The 27478-nt window shown below is 44.2% G+C and overlaps 1 protein-coding gene across 1 annotated transcript; it reads left to right on the top strand.

Moving 5' to 3' along the window:
- The first annotated feature begins 11058 nt into the window (after positions 1-11058).
- SLC51A (solute carrier family 51 member A) lies at positions 11059-26459 on the top strand. The gene is given in 9 exon segments (XM_087861377.1): positions 11059-11096; positions 11625-11719; positions 20579-20733; positions 21652-21728; positions 22151-22309; positions 22849-22960; positions 23252-23398; positions 25477-25582; positions 26319-26459. Coding segments are annotated over 9 exon segments (1029 nt in total). The 3' UTR covers position 26459.
- The last annotated feature ends 1019 nt before the right edge of the window (positions 26460-27478 follow it).

Raw genomic sequence — 27478 nt, 5'->3', positions numbered from 1 at the left:
TTTCTGCCAATTTACTGAATGGTACAGAATCATGATCTCGCCTAACCTAAATGAATAATCTCATGGGGTCTATTCATTTACATACTTTTTTGTTGTTTGGGGAATTTTATGACCATAGACAATTATAAGAAAATAAATAGAATGTTAGGAGATTCCTTGCTTCTTAAAAAAAAAAACCATAAAATGCTGAATGTTTGTTACATTACCTTCTGCTATGCTATGTAAAAGACTGTTAGTCTGATTAATAATACAGCAAACACTATCACCATTTATTTCCTATCCTCCGGCACCTGTACTCTCACATAGCAACAATTCTTCTTGATGTTGCTATTTTCTGATGCTGGGGCCCAACTTCAGAAAAATAAATTTGACCTTGTGTCTTTTTGACTGCAAGGTGACACAAAGGCTTCATCTGCCCCCTCATAACCTGTGACATGGCACTGTCAAGCATGGAAGGGTGTTAACATAGAGATACAATTAACACGTTCCATATTTTCTTATGTGCTCAACAATACGGTAAGAGCTGCTTTATTTATTAGGCCCGTGTTGTGGGGTAAGCTAATAAATTTTTAAAAAGGATTTAATCTAATATCTATATAGGTAAAAGGTTATCGATATGAATAAGTTTCTCAGTAATTTGGATACTCTTGCAGATTGAGTAAAAGTACATTCAAATTCCAGTGCAAAGCCCAACATAGACTGTCAACAAATTGGCTTCTGAGAACATTTTATTCCTTGGTTTTATTTTTATTTTGTTTTTATTTTTTTAAAAGATTTTATTTATTTATTTATTTGAGAGAGAGAGTGAAAGAGAGCACAAGCGGGGGAGAGGGAGAAGCAGGAAGCCCGACTCTGGGATCATGACCTGAGCTGAAGGCAGATGCTTAACCCACTGAGCCACCCAGCTGTCCCTGTTCCTTGGTTTTAAACCCATATGTCGATTGGCAGCAATTTTGGCACACACTTTATGTAATGGATTAGTCAGTGTTTTCACTGTCTACTAATTTATTTTTTCTCCTCAAGTTAATTATCAGTTAAATCTTCACAGAATAATTATGGGGACCCATCACTTATGTACCTCACCCCAGTAGAGATTCCACTCTCCTCCATTCTGATAATGTTAGCTACTGTAACAAGTTAATGTGCCTTGTCATCCCCATACAGTTTCTCTGCTCCTTTCATTTTTGTCTGAAAGTCCCTGCTAGAAGCTGCAGACCAGAGGTCAGGTCTTTTGGAAGAAACATCAAAGAAGAACAGAAAGGGATACAGGGAATAGACACATGATTATAGACTTCCTTAGAGTAAGCTGATGTGACCACCAGAGCAGACCTCGCTGTCAGAGTCAATCCCTGGATCCCTTCCTCCAAAAACCTACTTCTCCCCCAGTGCTGTTCTTCCCAGTAATTAGGATTATCATTCACCCTATTGTTCAGAGCAAACCCACTGAGTCACCTGACTCCTGTCTTTATCCCATGCCCCACATCCAATCCACCATCTCTGCCATCAAAAGAGAACCTCACAAGACCAAGCCACCACCCACTCTTGTATGGATATTGCAATAACCTCCTAACAGACCGGGCCTCTTCTGTCCTTTAGTAGACTCTGTTCCAAATAGTAGCCAGTGCTCCTTTTAGAACTTAGATCATGGGCTCTGGTCAGAAACCCCCAACTATTGCCCACCTCCCTCAAAGTCCAAAGTCCTTACCATGGCCTTCATGTCCCTCCCTGACCTGGCTCCTCTAACTTTCTGATCTCATTTCCTAACACTCAGCCCCTTGCTCAGGCACACTGGCCTCCCTGCTGTTTCCCAAACACACCTGGCACACTCCAGCCCTGGGTCCTTCACACCTGCTCTCCTGTTCCCCTGGAATTCTCTGCCACAAACACTCACAGAGTTTGCTTCCTCACCTCACCAAGTCCTTTGTTCATGTGGCACCTCTGTGCCTTCCAGATGCCTGTACATCCACGGGTTTCCTCAGAATACACTCCCCACAGTTGGATTTCAGGTCAATAAATGTGATTACTTGAAACGTCTTTTGCATCATTTGCAAGATGTTTTCCAGAGAGTTTATACATGTTTACACTACTGTTATGAGCATAACCATATTATAATACAAACACTATAATTAAATATTAACATAAAGTAATTTCTAAAATTTTATAAATGAGAAATGACACCTTGATTTTTTCATTTATATCTCCTTAAATTCCATATGAAATTAAGGAAGGAAGACTTTTCAAAATGGTGGAGGAGTAAGAGACCTTAGTTTTTCCCAGGAATCCAGCTAGGTAGCTATCAAATCATTCTGAACACCTGTGACCTCAACTGGAGATCTAAGAAAAGAATGCTTCAATTCTACAAATAGAAAAGCGACCACTTTCTGGAAGGTAGGAGAATGACAAGATGGAAAGCCTCACCTTAAAAAAGAGAACAAGAGGCAGTACTGACTGCCAGGGGCCTAATAAGTGTGGATATAAGTAAGATGTCACAACTAGCGTTCAGAATAACAATTATAAAGATACTAGCTGGGCTTGAAAAAAACCATGAAGACACTAGAGAATCCCTTTCTGGAGAAGTAAAATAACTAAAATCTAATCAAGTCAAAATCAAAAAAGCTATTAATAAGATGCAATTAAAAATGGAGGCTCTAACTGCTAGGATAAATGAAGCTGAAGAAATAATCAGTGATATAGAAGACAAAATGATGGATAATAAACTGAAAAAAAGATAACTACTGGATCATGAGGGAAGAATTCGAAAGATAAGTGATTCCATAAAGTGAAACAATATAGAATAATTGGGATCCCAGAAGAAGAGGAAAGGTGGGGCTGGGGGCCAGAAGGTATATTGGAGCAAATTATAGCTGAGAACTTCCTTAATCTGGGGAAGGAAACAGGCATTCAAGTCCAAGAGGCACAGAGAAACTCCCTCAAAATCAATAAAAGTAGGTCAACACCTCGATATATAATAGTGAAGCTTGCAAATTTCAGAGACAAAGAGAAAATCCTAAAAGTAGCTCAGAACAAGAGGTCCATAAACTACAAGGGTAGAAACATTAGACTGGCAGCAGACCTATCCACAGAGACCTGGTAAGCCAGAAAGGACTGGCATGATATATTCAGGGTGCTAAATGAGAAAAATATGCAGCCGAAGAAATTTTATCCAGCTAGGATGTCATTCAAAATAGAAGGAGATATAAAAAGCTTCCAGGACAAACAGAAACTAAAAGAATTTGTGATTACTAAACCAGCCCTGCAAGAAATATTAAAGGGGATCCTTTAAGTGAGGAGAGAGCCCAAAAGTAACATAGACTAGAAAGGAACAGAGACAATATACAGAAACAGTGACTTTACAATTAATACAGTCACTAAATTCATATCTTTCAGTAGTTACTCTGAATGTAAATGGGCTAAATGCCCCCAATCAGAAGACACAGGGTATCAGATTGGATAAAAAAGCAAGACCCATCAATATGCTGTCTACAAGAGACTCATTTTAGACCCAAAGACACCTCCAGATTGAAAGTGAGGGAGGTGGAAAACCACTTATCATGCTAACAGACATCAAAAGAAAGCTGGGGTAGCAATCCTTATATCAGACAAATTAGATTTTAAACCAAAGTTTGTAATAAGAGATAATTAAAGGGTCTATCCAACAAGATCTAACAATTGTAAATATTTATGCCCTTAACTTGGGAGCAGCCAATTATATAAACCAATTAATAACAAAATTAAAGAAACACATTGATAATAATATAATAATAGTAGGGGAATTTAACACCCCACTCAATGCAATGGACAAATCATCTAAGCAGAAGATCAACAAGGAAACAAAGGCTTTGAATGACACACTGGACCAGATGGACTTCACAGATATATTCAAAGCTTTCTACCCTAAAGCACCAGAATATACATTGTTCTCGAGTGAACATGGAACATTCTCCAGAATAGATCACATACTGGGTCACAAATCAGGTCTCAACTGGTATCAAAAGATTGGGATCATTCCTTGCGTACTTTCAGACCACAATGCTTTGACACTTGAACTCAGTCACAAGAGGAATTTTGGAAAGAACTCAAAACATATGGAGGTTAAAGAGCATCCTACTAGAGAATGAATGGGTCAACCAGGAAATTAAAGGAAATTTTTAAAAAATAATGGAAACAAATAAAAATGAAAACACAACTGTTCAAAACCTTTGGGATGTAGTAAAGGAGATCCTAAGAGAGAAATGTATAGCAATACAAGCCTTGCTTAAGAAACAAGAAAGGTCTCAAATACACAACCTAAACTTACACTTAAAGGAGATGGAGAAAGAACAGCAAATGAAGCCTAAACCCAGCATAAGAGAATTAATAAAGATTAGGGGAAAAAATCAATGAAATAGAAATGAAAAGAACAGTAGAACAGATCAATGAAACTAGGCATTTGTTCTTTGAAAGAATTAATAAGATTGAAAAACCCCTGACCAGACTTACCAAAAAGAAAAGAGAAAGGACCCAAATAAGTAAAATCATGAATGACACAGGAGAGATCAGAACCAACACCAAAGAAATACAAACAATTATAAGAACATATTATGAGCAACTATATGCCAACAAATTAGGCAATCTGGAAGAAATGGGCGCATTCCTAGAAATGTATAAGCTACAAAAACTGAAACAGGAAGAAACAGAAAACCTGAACAGACCCATAACCAGCAGGGAAATTGAAGCAGTAATCAAAAGTCTCCCAACAATCAAGAGTCCAGGGCCAGATGGCTTCCCAGGGGAATTCTACAAACATTTAAAGAAGAACGAATACCTATTCTTCTGAAGCTGTTCCAAAAGATAGAAATCGAAGAAAAACTTCCAACCCCTTCTATGAGGTCAGCATTACCTTGACCCCAAAACCAGACAAAGACCCCACCAAAAAGGAGAATTACAGATCAATATCCCTGATGAACATGGATGGGAAAATTCTCACAAGATACTAGCCAATAGGATCCAACAGTACATTAAAAGGATTATTCACCATGACCACGTGGGATTTGCTTCCAGGCTACAAGAGTGGTTCGACATCTGCAAATAAATGTGATACATCATATTAATAAAAGAAAGGACAAGAACCATATGATCCTCTCAATAGATGCAGAAAAAGTGTTTGACAAAGTATAGCATCCTTTCTGAATTAAAACTCTCCACAGCATAGGGATAGAGGGAACATACCTCAATATCATAAAATCCATTTACGAAAAGTGGAACATAATTCTCAATGTGGAAAAACTAAGGTCAGGAACACGGCAGAGATGTCCAGTCTCACCACTTCTCTTCAACATAGTCCTAGAAGTCCTAGCCTCAGCAATCAGACAATAAAAAGAAATAAAGGCATCTGAATCGGCAAGGAAGTCAAACGCTCACTTTTTGCAGATGACATGATACTCTATGTGGAAAACCCAAAAGACTCCACCCCAAAACTGCTAGAACTCATACAGGAATTCAGCAAAGTGTCAGGATATAAAATCAATGCACAGAAATCCGTTGCATTTCTATACACCAACAATGAGACAGAAAAAGAGAAATTAAGGAGTAATTTACAATTACACCCAAAATCATCAGATACCTAGGAATAAACTTAACCAAAGAGGAAAAAAATCTGTACTCAGAAAACTATAGAACACTTATGAAAGAAATTGAGGAAGACACAAAGAAATGGAAAAACATTCCATGCTCATGGATTAGAAGAACAAATATTGTTAAAATGTCTATGCTACTACCTAGTGCAATCTACACATTCAGGGCAATCCCTATCAAAATACCATCAACTTTTGGGGGGCCTGGGTGACTCAGTTAAGTGTCTGCCTTCAGCTCAGGTCATGATCCCAAGGTCCTGGGATCGAGCCCTGCGTCAGACTCTCTGCTCGGAGAGCACTATATATATATATATATATATATATATATATATATATATATATATATATATATATATATATAAAATGGACGACTACTCAGCCATCAAAAAAATGAAATCTTGCCATGTGCAATGACGTGGTTGGAACTAGAGGGTATTATGTTAAGCAAAATAAGTCAGTCAGAGAAAGACAATTATCATATGATCTCACTGATATTTGGAATTTAAAAACAAAACAGGAGCATAAGGGAAGGGAGGGAAAAATAAAACAAGATGAAATCAGAGAGGGAGACAAGCCATAAGAGACTCGTAACCATAGGAAACAAACTGAGTGTTGCTGGAGGGGAGGGGGGGAGGGGGGGATAACTGGGTGATGGGCATTAAGGAGGGCATGTGATGTAATGAGCACTGGGTGTTATATAAGACTGATGAATCACTGACCTCTACCTCTGAAACTAATGATACACTATATGTTAATTAATCAATTATTATTTTTTTAAAATTAAGTATTCTGGGGCGCCTGGGTGGCTCAGTGGTTAAGCGTCTGCCTTCAGCTCAGGGCGTGATCCTGGAGTCCTGGGATCGAGCCCCACATCAGGCTCCTCCCCTGGGAGCCTGCTTCTTCCTCTCCCACTCCCCCTGCTTGTGTTCCCTCTCTCGCTGGTGGTCTCTCTCTGTCAAATAAATAAATAAAATCTTAAAAAAATAATAATAAAAATAATAAAATAAAATTAAGTATTCTATATACCTAGAGGTCATTTTCTTGTAGTTGCTTTGTGAATTGCCCTTTTACATTTTGGCTTGCTCACATCTCAATGTGGAAGTGTTGGGGTATTTTTCTCTTTTTTCTTGTGTGATAAACATACATAACATAAATTTTACTATTTTAACCACTTTTTAGTGTCCAGTTCTGTAGCATTCAGTAAATTCACCATGTTGTGCAAACGTCACCACCGTCCACTTCAGGCCTTTTTTCATCATCCCAAACAGAAACTCTACCCACTAAACAGTAACTCCTCACTACTTCCCCTCCCTCAGCGTCCGGTAACCACTGTTCTACGTTCTGACTATTCTAGGGACCTCATGTAAGTGGAATCACACAGTATCTGTCCTTTTACATCTGGCTTCTTCCCCTCAGCATAATGTCCTCAGGTTCAGCATTGGCCTTTAGCAGTCCTGAAAGTTGATATGTTCTGACTTCTTTACATATGCTAAGATATGTGGGTGCACTGTGAGGGGCCTCTCAGACTCCCCTCAGGAATGAAGAACTTATCCCCCAGCTGCTGGAAGACAGCCTCAGCTTGGGGGAGTGCCTCCCCTCACAAAAATTACCTCACCAAGGTCCCACGTCCTTCCGTAGCAGTTTGCGTCCAAGGAGTGATGAACATGAAGTAGAAAGGCCCAGACACTTTGCCCCAGTGCAGGACAGTTCTGAAGGGCTATCCAGCCCCTTTGTGACCTCCAGGTTGGCTGAGGCTGTTGTTGGGCCCTTTACCACAGATTGACTTCTCTACTCAAACCCGCTTCCTTTCCTTCACTTTTACAGGCATTGATTGAAAATGATTCCCTAACAAGCATCCTGCATGCTGATCTCAAGAGTCTGTTGCAAACTTTTTGTTTTATTTATTTATTGAATATAGCACCACATATTTTGATGTTGGTGGTTTTAGAATCCAGGGGGCTTTTTGCATTCTTAGTTGTCATTATCTGAATTCCTAAATTACGATGCTATGTAGTATACAAAAAGCATAACACAAAAATGTTAACTAATGAATAAGAACCGAGGCCCCACTCAAGCATCACCTTTCATTCAAATTATCATGTTCCTTTTCCTCAATGGCAATGCAAAACAATGCCAACTGCAGGTACAATGACAATTTACTACAAAATGAGATTTAAAATCTGGCAAAGCAGCAGAATTTTATGATGTTGATAGAAGTGATATTGGAATACCATTTAAATCACCCAAAAAGTCATCAACTGATAAGAAGCTAGTCTGAAACAGCTAAAAGTTGAAGAGGGAAAATCAACAAGGTTGACAACCTAATAGGCTCTTAAAAAAAAAAAAAAGGCCTATAGCTTCATTGTTAAATTCTGACATGAAAAAATGAACACCAGTCCTCCTCAAACTCTTTCAAGACATAGAAGAGGAGGGACACCTGGGTGGCTCAGTCAGTTAAGCGTCTGCCTTCTGCTCAGGTCATGATTCCAGGGTCCTGGGATCCAGCCCCACATCAGGATCCCTGGTCAGCAGAGAGTCTGCTTCTCCCTCTGCCCCTCCCCCCCCCGCTCATGCTCTCTCTTGCAAAAATAAATAAATAAAATCTTAAAAAAAAAAAGGCATCCACACTCCATTTGCAGATGACACAATTTTGTATATAGTTAACCTTAAAGAATACACACACACACACACACACACAATCAGAGATAGTAAATGAGTTCAGGAAAAATAGCAGCATTATTCATAACAGCCAAAAATGGAAACAACCAAATGCCCATAACTGAGGAACGGATAGACAAAATGCGGCACATCCACACAATGGAATATCGTTCAGTCAGAAGAAGGAGTAGAGTACTGGCATATGCTGCAACACAGACAAACCTTGAGAGCACGCTGAATAAAAGGTCAGGCATGCGACTCCACGTATTGCATGTTAAGAGTCTGCTTAGGTAAATGTCCGGAGTCGGACCAAATCAATAGAGACAGGAAGTAGATTAGTGCTTGCCAGCGGGATGGGAAGAAGGAAGAATTGGGAAGTAGGAGGTTTCTTTCTGGGCTGATGGAAATATTCTGCAATTAGGTTAATGATGGCAGTTGCACAACACTATGAATACACTAAAAACCACTGAATTATATACTTTACAATGATTAAAAAGGTGAGTTTTATGTTATGTGAATTTTATCTCAATAAGACATTTTTTTTTTAAAAAGAGAGAATGGCCTTGAAACATCAAATGACTGAGGACCCCCGAGGAAAACTGATGAAATTTATGGGGTCTTTTATATTTGGATTTTTCAAAAATGGTCCTTACACTGAGAGAGCCAAAATTGAAGTGACAGGCGTCCTCCATGCAATCATATAATTTGGTGTGAATAATTAAGCCCGAACAATGAAATGAAGAATGATTCATTCTTGGGTCTAAAATTCAGTGTTTGACAATAAGCTGCCCAAAATTAGGAAGAGAAGAATCTGATAAGCGGCTCCAGCTCATCACCTGTGGCCACACCTTAGCTAGGGGTGGGCTGGCCTCGGGTCAGGCCGTCACCGCCCTCGACTAATCAATCTGTGGGTCACTCTGTCTGGAAGATAGCCACCTAGGGACTCCGGGTGGGGCAGCAGTATACCCCCTCAGCGCTAAAGCCTTCCCTCTCACCAACACCCCATCATTTCTCTCTCCATGGTCATCCAACCTAAGAATTGGCCAGTCTCCCCCTTCTGCTGCCAGCTGCAGAAACAGAGCGTCAGCCCAGCCACCTTCCCTTCCTGACCCCCTCTCACTCTTCACTCCCGCTTTCCTGCCTCCCCCAGTTCCATCCTGAAGACGTTTCAGAGAACATCCTTGGTGCCCTGTTACCTGCTCTGGGGAAGTCTAAAGTTCAGGACTTGGGACAATTAACTCAAGGCCTCTCACCAGGCTAGAGGTGAATGACCCAGAGAGCATTCCTGTCAGGTGGTTGAGGCGCTGAGTCAGCCTGTGTCTTTGTCGGGGTGGGACCAAGGCAAGTGACCCTCTGTGGGTCAATGCCCTCGTACTCCTTGTGCCGTTGCCTCCACCTCAGGAGGTAACTGGATCCCTGAGACTCCTGGATCCCTACACTATCCTGCCCTGAGAGCTGTGCTTTAGGAGGAGGGTAAATGAGGGACAGAACCATGCTGGACCCTTGGGAGACATTTTAGGTGTACGGGGCCAGCAGTAGAGAGTCCTCTTGGTACCCACCAGTAACTGCTTCTCTGCCTGTAACTCCTCACCTTCCCAGAATCCACTCTCTTGACCCTCTCAGGGGCCCTTTTCTTACTTTCAAAATTCTTCCCTGAACCTCAGCAGAACTCCTGACCTAGGTCCCTTTTGCCTCTCTCCACACTCATGGCTTTCTCTCCAACCTGGTGGAGTCTCAGTTTCTTCATCTGTAAAATGGGAATAAAGACAGTACTTACCTTCCAAGAGCAGTTGTGAGGTTTCAACAAGATAAGGACCTTACTGCATTTTCCACAGCACCCAGGGCACCAAAAATGCTCAACAAACATTTGCTGCTGCTGTCGCCCAGCTTTCATTCGTTCATCAATCACATGACCGCTTCCAAAGTACACTCCGTATGTATCGGGCCCTGTGCCAGGAACCCAGGGGTACTGCGCTTGGGCTCAAATGGCTTTAAATCCGCTTGGAGAGAGAAGAGAAATCACTAATCAATGAAAAAAGTTCAGAGACATATAATTTGGCACAGCTTTCTGGAATCTGTCAAAATGCTCAGAAATCTCCCTCAGCAGCTCTGCCTCTTAAGCACCTCCGCATCTTTGCTGCGTCTTTGGCTGCTATTTGGCAGGATAAGCTCATCATCAAGATGAGGAAGGCTGAGATTTGGGAAACGCACATGGGCCTCGTCTGGCTTTACCAGCTAGTTCTCCCTTCTGCACGCCAGACCAAAGTGCCAACGCAGTCAGGGAGTTGGCCTTGACTCTCCCGTCTCCAGGGGACCAGAGCTCAAGTTCCAGCCAGGTTCTGGGAGACAGGGGTTTGCTGACTGGTAGTATTGCAGGGAGGATAGGGAACTTTATTCTACCACCACCCTAGAAGACTCCTTAGAGGGGATGAAGTATGAGGGCTGGCAGGTGGTGAAGGGTGGCCAAAGGCATGGGGGGGAGGGAGGAAGGAAGGACCACACCTAGGGAGAGGGAGGAGTCAGGAATGAGGGAACTCAGCCAGCCAAGAGGATCAAATTCCTCTGGGGTAAACTCTTGAGATAAGCTCTAGGGACTTGTGGGCACGGGAAGCCCAAGAAGAGAGAGGCAGAGAGGAAGATCCTGCCATTGCACCTACACGTGGCTGCAGCCCTCGCTCTGACAAAGGCCAGCAGGCAGCAGGACCAGCGGGAGCCACCTCCCTCAGGGCCCCACCAGCCTGCCCCTGCTTGCCCCTCAGTGCTTGCTGGGAAAGCCAGAGAGAAGACGATGGAGCCAGACAAAACTCAGATAAAACTTGACCCCAGGTGAGTGAGGGCGGCCGGCCCAGAGCCAGGAGTCAGTTGCTAAGCAGTGGCGGCCCCTATCGCGCGGGCCGGGCCCTATCTCCCTCCCGGGGCCTTCGGCTCCCAGGACACAGAATGAGGCAGACGTATAATGGTCAGGCTGGCCCTGAAGACTTATGAGGGGCAGGCACAGGGCCCCAACGAGCTGTGGGCCCATCCCTGGTGCTCAGAGTCTACTCTTTCTCTGAGGCCCTGCTCTTTCTCTCTGGCCAGTGCCTGGCCCGCTGCCCCAGTGGAAGTGGAGAGAGCGAACCGTGGACTCTTTGGGCACTGAAGCCAGGCCTGCCTATAGTCTGGGTGGCACTTGTCTTACACACCAGCCTGGGCTCACTTGCCTATTCCTCCAAGAATCAGGGCGTCGAGGGGAAATGTACAAGCTCCCTGAACTCAGGAGTGTTTGAGAGAGGGTCAGATAACTGGTGTTCCTTCTGGTAACCCCCCTCCACCTCCCCAAGCCCCATATTCTGAAGTAGGCTGGCGTCTCTACAGGTACACAGCAGATCTTCTGGAGTTACTGAAAACCAATTACAGCATCCCTTCTGCCTGCTTCTCTCACGCTCCCACTGCAGCCCAGCTTCTGAGAGGTGAGTCAGGGGCCCTCCCCAGAGGGAACTGAAAGGAGAAATGAGCATCCCAGCAGGAGGCCAGGACAGTTGAGTGACGCTGATGAGAGGTGGTCCTGAGCTGGCCAGCCTGGACAGTGTCTACCTATCATGGCTAAGGCCTTGGAGAAGAGCACCTCCTCAAGGAGTCAAGAGGCCAGAAGAGGGGCATGGCGGCCTAGCCAGGGAGACAAAGCTGCATGCGGGACCTCCCACAGATCGCAGCCTCAAAGCTCATGCAAGCTGGGGACACGCCTGGAGCATTGTTCAAACCCTAGAGCCATCCAGGGACTCAAGATGGTGCCCGCATGATCCAAGCCCCCAAGAATCCCCCTTGGGGCCTGCACAATAGCTTCTGGGAAAGGCTCTACATCGTTCTAGAGGGGTGGTCATTATGAATAACGTTCTTAAAACTTAGGCAACCCTGTGGAAGTACTCTGACAATGCTGGCCAACTAGGTCTTATACTGAATCGCTTTTGAAAGTGCAAAGCAGACGATGGGACTCAGTTTATTCCCTGGCTGCTGTATGACAACCAATGACCCAAGCGTCTTTCTAGCAAATCCGTCTCCTACCTGTATTTTATTTTGTTTTCCTACTACATGATTAACCACCTCTTAGCTATTGATGAAGAGGAGTCTGTGTCTCTGTGGTATCTTTTTTTTTTAAAGATTTTATTTATTCATTTGAGAGAGCATGCAAGTGGGGGGGGGACAGAGCGAGAGGGAGAAGCAGGTTCCCCACTGAGCAGGGAGCCCCATGTGGGTCTCGATCCCAGGACCCCAAGATCACAACCTGAGCCCAAGGCAGACACTTAACTGACGAAGCCACCCAGGCGCCCCTCTACGGTACCTTTAATGTCTTTTCCCAGCCTCCTTCCTGATACTGCCACTTCAGTGAGTAGACTTTCTGACCAACAGGTTGTGGTCAGTGTGGATCAGGAGGCGGACATGGGCATGGTTCAGAGCGTGGTTCAGCGTGGTTTCAGAGCGAATGACAACTGCCGGAGTGCACAGAGAGGTTGGCGGCTGCTCTGGGGCTCGTGCCAGCGGCTAGCTGCTATATCCAGCTCCGGGAAGCCCTCGTTCAGACTGCGGCTGGTGGCACAAGTGTTCCCCTACGTGAGCAGTTGCCAACCAGAGGCAATTTTGTCCCCCAAGGAACGTCTGGCAATGTGTAGAGACCCTTTCAGTGGCCACAGCTAGAGGGTGCCATTGGCCTCTAGTGGGGAGAGGGCAGGGATGCTGGCCTGAATACAAAGGAAAGTCCCCCACGACAAGGAGTTACCTTGGCCTAAGTGCCGGCAGTGCTGAGATGGAGAAACCCTGCCTTACACAGTAAAAATCGGTCTCTCATTGCTTTGTGGCAGAACGTGCAAATAGAAGCACCAAGGATGTTCAAAGTAGGGCAATGGTTCTGGGTCGTGCCCAGGGGGAATGTCGGAGAGTGGAGAGCAGTGGGTGGTGCAGGGGGGCAGGAGCAGTACAGTAGGGGCCGGCAGGTTCCCTGGACACGAAGGAGCTGAATCTGGCAGGATTCCAGGCTGCTGGTGGAGAAGCAGGGGACAACCGGGAGGGCCGGGCCGGTGAGCTGGGGCCTGATGAGTGTCAGGCAGAGGAGTCGTATGTGATCCTGCGGACAGAAGGAGCGGTCGGGGCTCTGAGATTGGGAGGGGGCTGGACAGTGCTTCAGAATCATTACTCCGTAGACAGGATGGATCTCCGGGAAGAAGGGCTTCGAGAAGCAGGGGTATACATTGGAGGTTACCGCCCCAGCCCAGCACGGGGAACAAGAGTCGGAGCCAGAACGGTGTCAGGGAAAGAGAGGGGAGGTTGGAAAGCAGAGGCAAGCTGAAGAAAGAGTGTGCTACCTGGTAAATAGCTTGACAGGGTGAGTGAAGGAAAAAGAGGCTGCTGTCACCACCCTGGGGATGGCGGGCGGGGGGGGGGGGCGGCGGTTGGATGGTGAGGGCAGAGGCGATGACCCCGAGAAACAGGAAAGCCCGGGAAAGGCTCTGCTCCTTCATCTGTAAACTGTTGCTCCTTAAAACTGGTTGCCGTTTAAGGAGGAGCTCTTAGGGGAGAACTACTGAACCTGTGTTTAAAATGCCTGCGATACGACTGCAGTGACAATCCCGACAGGATTTCTTAAATGGACTGATCCAAACATTTATGGAAAGCATGGAGGGCCAGGAAAAGCCAAGACAATTTTGAAAATATGTATGGAGGGTAGCTGCCCTACCAGGGATTAAGACTTCTAATAAGACTAAGCAATGAGTAGTAAGCGCAAGGGGCCTAACAAGTAGAAACGCAGAACCCAACAGGTGCCCGCTCGGGCTCGTGCTCCGTGAAGGGTGGCCACACACACCAGTGGGTAAAGCAGACTCTTCGAGAAGTGATCTGGACAATGTATTTGTCCCCAGGACAAAAAAAAATCCGTGTGAAAATAGCTCCAGGGTAGCTTTAATCCAGACAGCTGAAATACCTAATTGGAAAATGCAAACGTTTTTACGAAAGACAATATAGAAAAGATATCTTTATGTTTGCAAGTGGAGAATAATTTCTTAAATGAAACACAAGCAGCCCAAATGAACAGGGAGATTGACTCCATACAACTAAGGACACTATAAACGATGTTAAACGCCAAACCCTAGACTGGGAGAAGATATTTTCAATCCTAACTAACAAAGAATTAAGTCGGTGTAAGAGAAATTACCCAATACAAAGTGTATAAAGTATGTGCACAGACGGTTCAAGCAGAAGAAACCCAAACGACCAATAAATGGACAAAAAGATACTCAATTTGGTCAGGAACTGGAGAGCCGTGAGTAAAATGATGGCATTTCCCTCCAGTGACTCTGAGGTGACAGTGAGGGCTCAGGGCCCAGCGGCGGGCGTCTAACTGGGAGAGCCACTGTGGAGAGTGGTCAGCTCACCGCAGCACGACAGATTCTCATCTCCTCCGGCCCAGAAATTCTGATTTTAAGTGTCCGCATAAAAGAACTCTCCCATATGTGCTGAGACCCGTCCAAGAATATTTATGGAAGCATTTGTTCGTCAGAATGAAAATAATGTCATGAAAACAATGTTGGATGGAGAAAGCATTTTGCAGAATGATGCCACTTGTGTAGTTTTTGTCTTTTTTTAAAGATTTATTTACTTGAGAGACAGAGAGAGCAGAGAGAGAGAGAGAGAGCACAAGTGGGGGAGGGGCAGAGGGCGAAGCGGGCTCCCCGAAGAGCAGGAAGTCAGAGGTGGGGGTCCTCAGGCTCCACCCCAGAACTCCGGAATCATGACCTGAGCCTAAGGCAGACATGCTTAACCGCTTAACCGACTGAGTCACCTAGGTGCCCCCATTTCTGTAGATTTTGTAAAATGCAAAGCAATATGGTATGTTGAGTATGTACCTATGTTGTGAAAAATTAAAACATAAGGGAGAAAGATATACACCAACTTCAGAACAGTAGTTAGCTCTGGGAGGTGAGGTGGGGAAGGGAAAATGATCCAGGAGGTATGTACAAGGGCCCTCAAATACATCTGTAATGTTTTATGCTTCTAAAAATAATTTTTGAAGCAAAATTGGCAACATTGTAACACTCCTTAAAATGGGTTATGGGTATATATATTCCTGTTTGCTCTATTATTCTCTTTATTTTTGAAATTTTTGTAATTTAAAAAATAATTATAAAAAATCGTTTTCAATGGCTGTGATGAAATGCTAGTTAAAAACGTACACGATTTTATAGTATAATTGCAGTAATACAATAGGTATGCACTTTAACCAGGGTGTTTTTTAAAGCTACTTTTTATTGAACAAATACTACACGCCAGGTGCTGTGCTAAGAGGTTGATGAGAGGATGAATAACCTGTCCAAGGTCAAGAGCAAGCAGTAAGTGGGATTTTACTTTGAACTCAGGTGTCTCTGACTCCAGAGCTTATGCTCTTAACTCCCATGAAGACAAATACGCAAAAATGAAAATAACTTTTGGTTAGGAACTAGCTGGAATTATGGGGGATACTCTTTCAAAATTTTAATGCTCCAATATTGTTTTCATTATTAAAAAAATAATCTTCACTATTGCAGACACAGTGGGAAATTTGCTAGTTGCTAAGTGTGTAATTGTATTCAAAATGGTCAGTTAGACAAGCATTTCCCAAAGTGTGTTTCTCGGAATACTGGTCTCAAGTACTGCTTCATGGACACAGAATCTACAGAAAAATAAGTTTTGTAAAAGTTGCATTCTATAACCTCCACTAGGAAATTACAGTATAAATCCGATTAAAAGCTTGAGTATGGGAAGAAATAGGCTTAATTTTGTTTAAGGCATTTCCAAAAATCCGCTGGCCGTAGAACGCTAATATCTATTAAGATGCAGAAAAATAAGGTAGGGGACAATCTTCAAAGAAGATAAATGAGTTTCATGGTCAGCAGTAGTGTCAGGCTATGGATGCTAAGAAACTTCTCTCTTTCTTAGCTTTTGTGCTGTGGCAGTGGATACAAGAGCCTACAGATACAAGCAGGAGAAAGAATACAGAGTGCCAAAACCAGAAGTTACAAGAGACTGCAAAAGCATGTCTGTACTGAACAGTCACATATGCCCCCACCCCACCTTCCTAAACTTAAACAACTTTTTAGGGTTGCATTTCATTGTTTATATCACTCTACACTCCCTCCCATAGCTATGGGAACACACACCAAGAGGCAGCGTGTGAAATGGTTAAGAGTATGGGCTCAGCCAGAAACCCCTGGGTTTTGCTCCCAGCCCCATAACTTCCAGGCTGTGTGACCATGGGCAAGGTGCTTAACTCTCCAAGCCTAGTTTTCTGGAAAAGCTTATAAAATGGAGATGACAATAGGAATTCTCATGGGGTTATTTCTTTCATTCAACCAATAGCACTTGGAGATGGAACAGAGAACAAAGCCTGACAAAGCCCCTGCCTTCCAGGAATTTATGGCGGGGGGGGGGGCAGGGGGAGGTAGCAGAAAATAGGCAAGTAGATAAATATGTAAATAACCTCACTGTGGGTGGCAGATGGGGGGCAGCAGCATGCCAGGCACTCAGGGAAGGCTGGCTGAGGGGGGCATTGAACGGAGAACTCAGTGAGGAGAAGCCAGCCCTGGGAGCTCAGGGAGAAAAGCTGAATGGGCAGAAACCAAGCACCACCAAGTTCCGGAGGTGGCACAGCTTACTTGGTTATTGGGAGACTGAAGGAGTGGCAGGGAAATCCTGAACCTCAATAAACAGAGAAGACCGGAGCAGCAGTGTTTGAGATGGGGAAACGCAGGGTGTGGGAGAGGATAAGAGATCAGTGCCCGAGACCTAGGGTCAGAGGCCATGAAGGGGACAGTGGTTCTGGGAGCCAATGTGGGGCAGATTTTCAAAGAGGAGGGAGCAGTCGAGACAGTGAAGACAGGGAAAGGCTCTGGCCTTTTGAAAGGGCTCTTTTCACTCTCAGTTCTCCCTGAGTTCGTGAGGACAAGGGTCAAGCAGGGGTGGGCAAGTCCTGCCAAGAGAGGCCTCTAGCAGTGACTCTGCCTTCCCACAACGGACACTGGTTTAGAGAAATCTACTGAATTGGGGCATCTGGGTGGCTCAATTGGTTGAGCGTGGGACTCCTGATTGCAGATCAGGTCGTGATCTCAGGGTTGTGAGATTGAGCCCCATGGGGGTTGGGGGGGGGCTCCACACTCAGTGGAGGTAGGGGGAGGATTCTGCTTGGGATTCTTCTCTCTCTCTCTCTGCCCCTCCCCCCACCCATGTGCACTCTCTCTCTCTTTCTTAGCCCTGACCTTCTTCTGTTCTCCATACAATTATGTCAATCTTTTTAGTTGGTTATCTTTATAGGTTTATTATCCCTTTAGATAATTTCTTATTCTGCTAACTATGAGCAGTACTTCCTGACTTTGCACTTTGTAAGAGAAAGATATTCGTGCCCCACTCTTTCCTTCAACTATTTCCTACCTTGCTCTCCCCAAACATGATTATAATTTTACTGTGCTAATTTTGCAATCTTCTTTGTTGACGTGAGGCCTTTTCTCAGGTATAAATTATATACAGTAAAGGGTAATGATGTCAAGTGTATATTGTGGTGCATTTTTGCCTGTGTGTACATCTGTGAAACCACCAGCTAGATCAAGAAATAGAACATTTCCAGCAACCAGTAGGGTCTCTTGTACTCCCTCCCCAGTTACTCGGCCTCCTGAGACCACTGTTTTAACCTCTACCACCTCTATAGATCATTTTTCCCTATTCTTCAATTTCTATAAACAAAATCAAATGGTATATACTCTCGTATCTGGCTTCCTTCACTCATCATTATTTTTTTTTAATATTTTATTTATTTTCCAGACAGAGAGAGAGAGAGAAAGCACAAGCAGGGGGAGGGGTAGAGGGAAAGAGAGGCCGACTCCCTGCTGAGCAAGGAGCCGGATGCGGGGCTGGATTCCAGGACCCCGAGATCATGACCTGAGCAGGAGTCAGACGCTTAACCAACTGAGCCACCCAGGCGCCCCTCATCGCTATGTTTTTAAGATTAATCTATTTTGTTGCATGTATCAGTAATTTATTCTTTTTTTATTGCTGTACGATGTTCTATTGTCAGAATAGATCACGATTTACAGTTGACCTTTAAATAACATGGGTTTGGGGCACCTGGGATCGAACCCAGTGTCAGGCTCCCTGCTCAGCTGGGAGCCTGCTTCTTCTTCTCCCCCTGCTGCTCCCCCTGCTTGTGCGCATGCTCTCTCTCTCTCTGTCAAATAAATAAAATAAAAAATCTTTTAAAAAATAAACAACACGGATTTGAACTGTGCGGGGCCACTTATTTGAGGATTTTTTTTCAATAATATATGTATGGTACTGTAAATATATCTTCTCTTCCCTATGATTTTCTTTTTTAATAAAGATTTTATTTTTAAGTAATCTCTATACCCAACGTGGGGTTCGACTTACAACCCCAAGATCAAAAGTCACACTTTCCACTGACTGAGCCAGCCAGGTGCCTCTTTATGATTTTCTTAATAACATTTTCTTTTCTCTAGTTTACCGTATTGTAAGAATGCAAAACATAATACATATAACATACAAAACGTGTTAATCAACTACCTAGTTATCAGTAAGGCTTCCGGTCAGCAGTAGGCTATTAGTAGTTAAGCTCGGAGGGACTCAAAAATTATACACAGATTTTGAACTGTGCGGGGGTGGGAGTCCCTAACCCCTGGGTTGTTCAAGGGTCAACTGTATTTATCTGTATTCTTGTTGAATACTTATAAGCTGTTTCCAGTTTGGGCCAGTATGAATAATGCTGCTCTGAGGATACTTTCAGTGATTACAAGCACTCATTTCTGTTGAATATGTATCCAGAAGTGGAATGTCTGTGTCATAGGGTAGGGGTATGTTTAGCTTTACTACGTACTACCAAACTGTTTTCCAAAACGGTTATGCCACTCCCAGCTGAAATAAATGAGTTCCATTTTCCCCTTATCCTCATCAGCACTTGGAATCATCAGTCCTTTCAAGCCCTTTCGGTGGGTATGTAATGGCATCTCACATCTGTGTGGCCGTGATAACTGCTGATATTTAGCACCTTTTTTGCTTCATAAACATTTAAGTATCTTCTGTAAAGTAACTGTTTAGGTCTTTTTTTCATTTGTAAAAATCGGGCTGTCTTTTTCTGACCGATAGGAATTCTTCATGTATGGATGGATACTGGTCTTGTGCTAGATATCTGTATTTCAAGTATCTTCTCTCAGTCTGAGCTTGTCTTTTCACTCTCTTAATGGTTTCTTTTGATGAATGAAAATATTTAATTTTAAGAAAGTCCAATTTATCAATTTTTAGATTTGTGGGTAGTGGTTTTATGTCCTATTTTAAAAGATCTTTGCCCATCTCAAAGTCATGAAGAGACACTTCTCTGTTGTCCTCTAAAAACTTTATTGTTTTAACTTTTACATTTAGGTGTTTTTAGATGGTGTGAGGGAGGGGTCAATGTTCTTTTTATCTGCCAAAGGGTATCCAGTAAGCCAGAACCCTTTCTTGAAAAAAACATCCATTTCCCCATAAATTGTAGTGAAGCCTTTGTCATAAATCAGATGACCATATATGTGTGGGTCTGTTAATAAATTGTTTTTTTAACTGAGTGCTAATACGTTTTTAAAAAAATATTACACATTCTTCACAAAGATTTAAAAGCAGCATCTCTGAGGGTAGGACCTGGACAGCTAATTTTTAACAACTACTCAAATGATTGCAATAAACACTAAAGAGAACTACTGAACCACATTTAATTTAAGACTAATGTGAGGCCAACATGAGTCAATTGTCCTTGGAGTCTTTACGTGTATGCATTTCTCTTTTGTTAAAATCCCTTCCTAATGTCGCAGTTTCATGACATAATTTTTGAAGTCAAATTTAAACAGCCCTGAAGTATACCATTGATTACATTCTGCTTTAATTATAATGTTCATTGGTCCACGTCTGCTAGCATGACACCTTTCACTGGAAAGTAGTAAAGTTGACTAGGCACGGCCAACCTCCTAATTCAAAATTCTTGCTAATTAAGTAAAAACTTCTTTGGTGTCTATTTCCTGGTTGAGGTAAGCCTTATCATACCTAGAATTATCTGGTCTAGTCTCTCATCCATGCAGAAGAATCACTACTTTTTAGCTACGTGTTGGATAGTCTAGGTCTAAGAAAATGCCATTCTTCTGCATGGGTGGGAGCGTTGACCAGATAATTCTAGATACGGTAAAGCAATTTAGATCCAAATGAAGAAGCCCACATCTTCTGCCCCTCAGTCCTGGACTTCAGCTCAGGTGAGTTTGCCCTCTCTTTCCATTTAGCTCTGGGTCCTGCACAAATTGCCCTCACAGTCATTATGACTTTGTTCACCCTGGGCTCGGTCATCATCTTCCTGGAAGATGCTGTCTACCTGTACAAGAACACTCGATGCCCCATCAAGAGGGGGACCCTGCTCTGGAGCAGCTCTGCACCCACGGTAAGGGCCTTGTAGCTGCCCTTTGGGAGGGACTAAACAAGAGACAGGAACCATTTTTGAGAATTCCTCTAAACTCAGAATTCAAGTCAGCAGAGGGTTGACTGCTTCTACCCACTTACAATGGGGGGTTGTAATGTGATTTCCATTTGCAGTCAGGACCCCATGCTTGGAAGGCCAATAGGCAGTGGGACAGGGAGTTTGAATTCTTAGAGCCAAGAGAGAGCTGCAGAAACTGCTCAGCCCACCAGCACTGCCACTCACTACTTCCCACCATAGTATTACTGTTAAAAGCAAGCTTCCTTCCGGTACAGGAAAGCAGTGGTTCCTCAGAGGGGGAAGAGGGAAAGAATTTATTTTCCCATGGGGACATACTCAGCTCTACCCTTACATTGTAAACCTTTTTAACGCACTCTCACAGACATTATATAGGTCTCTGGCTTGCTCCCAGGCCATAAGTTTGGACTTCCGTTTCCTTGTAAGGTCTATGTGTGTGTGTGGGGGGGTGGAGAATGGAGCACCTTGAGGTCCTTTTCTAGCAGAGGACACCTGCCTGGGCCATCTCATGTCATCAGAGATGCTCTAGTAACATGCAATGTTGAAAAGGGAGGGTTGGATCTTGACCCAATTCATCCTAAGGATGAACTTACCTACACTGCTCCAGGGATATAGGATGAGACAGTCTTCAAAAGAGCACCTGACCTACAGTGACCTGCTGTCTCTGACCCTAGATATAGAAGGAACTAACCACTGAATTAAAAAAAAAAAAACTTTTAAAAATTCATTGATTTAATTATTTTTCCAGCCAACCACTTTTAAGCGATGGCACCTTAATTGTTCAGGTTTTGCCATAAAAGGTTTGAGAGGGTGAGCACCAAAGACTCCCTTCTTGCCGTAACCAGCTTCTTGCTCCTCTCCAAGTAGGTCGTGTCTGTGTTCTGCTGTTTTGGTCTCTGGATCCCTCGTTCCCTCATGCTCGTGGAAATGGCCATAACCTCGTGAGTGTCCTGCCCCACCCCCAGCTCTGAGCTGGGTACCCTTTTGCTCCCCACTCACCCAGGACTCCAGAGTCCATGTCTTTTTTTATCCCATATCCCTTCCATAAATCCCTGCAAACCAATTGACCATGAATCTAGGCCCTTTCAACTTGTGCTAATCAGGTCTCTTAAATTTTTCATTCTGTTCATCCTCAGTCAACCATTTTGTTCCTACAAGCCCCAGTTCCCCTCTTCCTCAGCCCCTGGACCCTGTCCTCTCTCTCCCTCTCGCTGCGTCACACATTCTGAATGCCTGGTCCCTACTGTGACCCCCTCGCTGAACCATACTTCTGTTGCACCTTTTGCAGTCTATTTGTCTTTGCTATCCCCTTAGCTGGCTGCCACTTCCCCCTCTGTGAGGCCCACCTCTGCTCCCACTCCAGGTTTTACGCGGTATGCTTTTACCTGATGATGAGAGTCATGGTGGAAGGCTTTGGTGGGAAGGAGGCGGTACTGAGGACACTGAAGGACACTCCGATGATGGTCCATACAGGCCCCTGCTGCTGCTGCTGCCCCTGCTGCCCCCCACTAACGCTCACCAGGTAAGGTGGGAGGGAGAGGCTCCCTCAAGGAACAGGTTAGCCTCTTCTCCCAAGAGCCTCTCTGGTTCTCTCAGCCCTGCTTCAAGTCTTTTGGAAACAGGCTGGTATGGAGCAAAGCCAGTGATGAAACGGTGGACATCCCACAGCCACCACCCACACACTGGGCACCCACCCAGGGGTGAGGAAAGCACAGGAAGGAGAACTCCAATTTCACTTAAGTTCACTGCTGCCTACAAACTTTAGCCACATGGAGCAAAGTGGACTTTGGGCTACTTACTTGCCCCTTCTGCCCATTTTGGTTAATGAGGTTGGGGTCAACATTCTGACAGCTCTTGCTCAAAAGGCAGCCCTCTGGTCTGGGGATGAGTGGGAGACAAGAAGAGGGTTCCCAATGCTCTCAACATTCTGGTTTCTTCTGTCCCCATCCATCTAGCCATTTTGGTGTCCATTATGGCAGCCAAGCTTCAGCCCAGGAGCTGAAGGTGTTCTTGAAGTAGGCAGTTTGTGGGTTCATGTTCCTAACCCTTTACTTCCTTCAGGAAGAAGCTTCAGCTGCTGATGCTGGGCCCATTCCAGTATGCCTTCTTCAAGATAACACTGAGCCTGGTGGGCCTGTTTCTCATCCCTGATGGCATCTATGACCCAGCAGACGTAAGCCAGGAGTAAGGGGCAGCAAAGTCCAAAACTCACTTAGTACCTCTGAGCTCTAGAAGGAAGAGCTGGAGCCAACATTCCCTGCAACCAGGGCCCCACAGACAGGGTAGCCCCAGTACAGTGTGGCCATGGAAAAGTAGAGGCTTGGAGACTCTGGTGGGGAGAGGAGAGTGGAACAGGCCAAGGTTTGGGGGCCTTTTTATTACCTTTCCCACCATGGAAGAGGAGAAATACAAGGAGGAGAAAAGGCTTGCCTACCTCACTGGCTGCTTTCTGATCTGCCCCCAGATTTCTGAGGAAAGCACAGCTCTGTGGATCAACACTGTCCTTGGCGTGTCCACCCTGTTGGCTCTCTGGTCCCTGGCCATCATCTTCCGTCAAGCCAAGATGCACCTGGGCGCGCAGAATATAGGAGCCAAATTTGTCCTCTTTCAGGTAACTATACCCTGGGAGAGAAAAGAAGATTAATATTAGAGGTTAGGAGGTGAGACTAATAAAGACAAAAGTGGGTCTGGGAATCTTAAGCCGGAGTTTCCTGTGAGATTTAGAAAACGATTCCTGCCACTTCCCAGTTTTTGCTTTTCTGTGCTATAATAGCTTCCTAACACTGCCCTCACAAAGGATCACAAACTGGGTGGCTTAAAACAACAGAAATGTCTTGTCTCACAGTTCTGGAGGCTACAAGCCCATGTCAACCAGGCCATGCTCCCTCTGAAACCTATAGGGGAGAATTCTTCCTTGCCTCTTCCTAACTACTGGTGGTTGACCAGCAATCCCCAGCTAGCAACTGCATCACGGATTTTGCCTCCATCATGACACGGCATGTGTCGTGTGTCTTGTGTCTCTTTTACTCTCCTTATAAGGACAACAGTATATGGGAATAAGGAACCACTCTCCTCCAGCACGACGTCATCTTAACTAATGACACCTAATTAGTTAACCAAAACAATGATGTTGTTTCCAAATAAGATCACATTCTGAAGTACTGGGGGTTAGGACTTCAACATATTGTTTTAGGGGATCCACTTCAACTCCTAAAACGTGTACCATCAACCTTAAATTCTTCTACCTTTGCTTTTTTCTTTCTTTTCTACCCAACACTTTCTAAAGCTCTGTAATGAATCACCACCAGGAGCATCAGCGTTATCATAGTTATGACCTACCTTTACCACCTGTTAGGGACTTTTCATGTGTTACATCTAAATTTTCACAATAATCTTAGGAGTCATTATTATTTCTATTGTACAAACGAGGCCCAGAGATGTCATCGGGCTTGCTCGAAGGCATGTGGGTATGGGGCTAGAATTTAAACCTAGATCTGTCTGACTCTCAAATCCATATTCCTTCTTCTCATCGTGCTGCCTCTTCACCTGCACGCCTCTTCTGAAAGTTCTCCACAAGGCACATTTTTTCACTTTGACACTTTCCATTCTCTAAAGCCCAGAGAACTTCCACCAAATGCAGTGATTTCTAGCCCAGTCGTGTTTTCCTTCTCTCTCCATTCTTTCTGTCTCCTCACTAGGCCCTTCTCCTACTCCCACAGCATAGTGACTGCTTTACAGTTAACAATGTGATTTCACATAAATTCTCATTTGATCTAAGCAGATGCCTCCAAAATGTGGATTTCTGGACACACAGTAGGTAGAATTGAAGAAGAGAGAGGCCAGAAGAGCCTGAAATGAGTCAGGGACTGAAAGGGCCAAAAGGATCTGGCCCCAGAAGCACTTAGGGTCATGCCACAGGGTAAGAGCCCTGTGACTGCCAAGCCTGCCTGTGACTATTGTGGGGACACCTGGACATGCTGAGTCTGCCTTAAAGAGTCTGATGCTTTAAAAAGGGAGGACAAGTACTAAGACAAATGGAGTTGCTGGAGCCTCTGGACAGAGATTTTCTTTTTCTTCTTTTTTTTTTTCTTATTGTATCAAAATATGCATAAAATTTACCATTTTAAGTATTTTTAAGTGTACAGTTCAGTGGCATGAAGTGCATTCACATTGTTGTGCAATTATCACTACCATCCATTTCCAGAATTTTTTCACCTTCCACACAGAAACTCTGTACCTATTGAACATTAATCCCCCGTTCCCCCTTCCGCCCAGCCCCTGGCACAGTAGAGATTTTTCAAAGGTGCCTTACTTCATGGCCAATTGCCCATTATTCAAGGAGCAGGGAATCTCAGGGTCTTGAGCCAGACAGAAATAGTCTTTTCTAACCATCCACCCTCTTCATCCATTGAGTGCTCATTAGTAGCCATGGCTGAGATAGGGAAATAAACATGGACCGCCAATCAATTCTTGTTTCTTGTCACAAATTCTCATAAAATATTGGGTAGAAGACAAGATTGTACTTTGCCTAAAGATTAAAACTCCACAAAATTTTACCTTAAGTGAGTTTCAACCCTCTGTAAGCGCACAGATCGAAAGGTCAGCTGAATGCACCATGGAAGGCCAAGCACAGCCTCAGGGCCATGGGTGCTGGGCCCCTCCTGCCCTTGCTTCTCTTCCATTCTGCAGGTGCTCCTCATCCTGACTGCCCTGCAGCCATCCATCTTCTCAGTCTTGGCCAACAATGGGCAGATTGCTTGTTCACCTCCCTTTTCCTCTAAAATCAGGTCTCAAGGTGAGCACAAGGGAGTCCCTCTCTCATTCCAGAATGGGCGAGAAGGGAGGGTCAGGGAAGACAGAACCTTAGAACAGAGGTTGGGCCAGCTGGCTTCTGCTCAAAATACTCAGAAAGGGATCTCCGAGAAATCCTAGTGAGGTTTTAAGGAGATGGTGACTTCTCTGACCACACAGAGGAGAGCTTCGATCCCATAGCTTGAGGCCAGCCCTGATGACCAATCCAGGAAGCCACTTGTTCAATCCTCAGCTTCTGGGAGAGGAGTGGGTGTGGTATGAAGGCAGAAGGTCATGCTGATGGGGGCGCCTGGGTGGCTCAGTTGGTTAAGTGCGTCGACTCTTGATGTCCGCTTGGGTCATGATCTCAGGGTTGTGGGATCGAGCCCCACGTCAGGCTCCATGCTGAGCATGGAATCTGCTTGGGATTCTCTCTCACCCTCTGCCCCCTGCTCACTCTCTCTCTCAAAAAAAAAAAAAAAAAAAGGAAGGTTGTGCTGATAGAACACACAAAAGAAATGGGGTTTAATGGTAGCCTCAGATTGCAGAAGGTAGAGTCAAGGTCTGGTTCTGGCTCTGCCATCAATCTGCTGTGTTACTTATGACAACTTAATAGCTCTAGACTTGGTTTGAGGACAAACTGGAGAAAAGTGTTGCTGAACTCATATGCCAGGGCTGCTAGTGGGATACCACCTCTACAATTTAGCATAACTTACATTATTTTTCACTCCATGCTGCAGTGATGAATTGCCACCTCCTGGTACTGGAGACTTTTCTAATGACTGTGCTGGCACGCATGTACTACCGAAGGAAAGACAACAAGGTTGGATATGAACCTTTTTCTTCCTCAAACCTGGATTTGGTCCAAGGTGGACATTGAAAAAGACACTGTACACATTAAACGGGCACAAGATTTCCTCACAGTCCCTCAACCTTGACCAAACAGGGATGGATTCCATTTTCAGCACAAGCTGGCAGATTACATTTGACTGTAGGAGATGAAGGAGAATTATGGAATAGGATGCAATTATTTTGGATCTTACCTGGAGAAGGTATTTTAAGTTTTACAATAAACAGGATAGAGTTTAAAATTCTATAATTGTACTGTATGGTGACTAACATAATAAAAAAACTCTTACCAAAAAAAAAATTCTGTAATTGGGTACATTGCCTCTGTGGGTGACACTATTAGCCCTTGAAGTTTGTATACTGAAAGGTCACTCTGAGTTTTCCCAAAGCCACTGAAAGGGGGGAAAGTATATGGTAGTTTGCCTGTTATAAGAACAGGAGTAGAACTCAACCAGGCAAACCCTTACGTTTATTGCAGCATTATTCACAATAACCAAGACATGGAAGCAACCTAAGTGTCCATCAGTAGATGAACGGATAAGGAAAATGTGGTGTATATACACAATGAAATATTACACAGCCATAAAAAGGATGAGACTGTGCCATTCGAGACAACATGGATAGACCTAGAGGGTATTATGCTAAGGGAAATAAATCAGACTGAGAAAGAAAAACACCATATGATTCCACTCATAAATGGAATCTAAAAGAAAATGAATAAAGAAATGAAAAGCGGAATCAGAACTATAAATACAGATAACTGATGCTTGCCAGAGGAGAGAGGGTGAGGGGTTAGGTAAAATGGGTAAAGAGGAGTGAGAGATACAGGCCTCCAGCTGTGGAATGAGTTAGTCACAAGAATAAAAAACAGAGCATGAGGAATACAGTCAGTGAATGGCACCTGGGTGGCTCAGTCAGTTAAGCATCTGACTCTTGAGTTTGGCTCAGGTCATGATCTCAGGGTCATGAGATTGAGCCCTGTGTCGGGCTCCATGCTCAGTGCAAAGTCTGCTTAAGACCCTCTCTTCCTCTCCCTCTGACCATGTACACC

This window comes from Ursus americanus, chromosome 4, assembly GCF_024610735.1.
Source record: "Ursus americanus isolate L20-20 chromosome 4, mUrsAme1.1.p, whole genome shotgun sequence".
Lineage (NCBI taxonomy): Eukaryota > Metazoa > Chordata > Mammalia > Carnivora > Ursidae > Ursus > Ursus americanus.
Note: the sequence above shows the minus strand (reverse complement) of the source record. Positions and strands in the feature narration are given on the sequence as shown.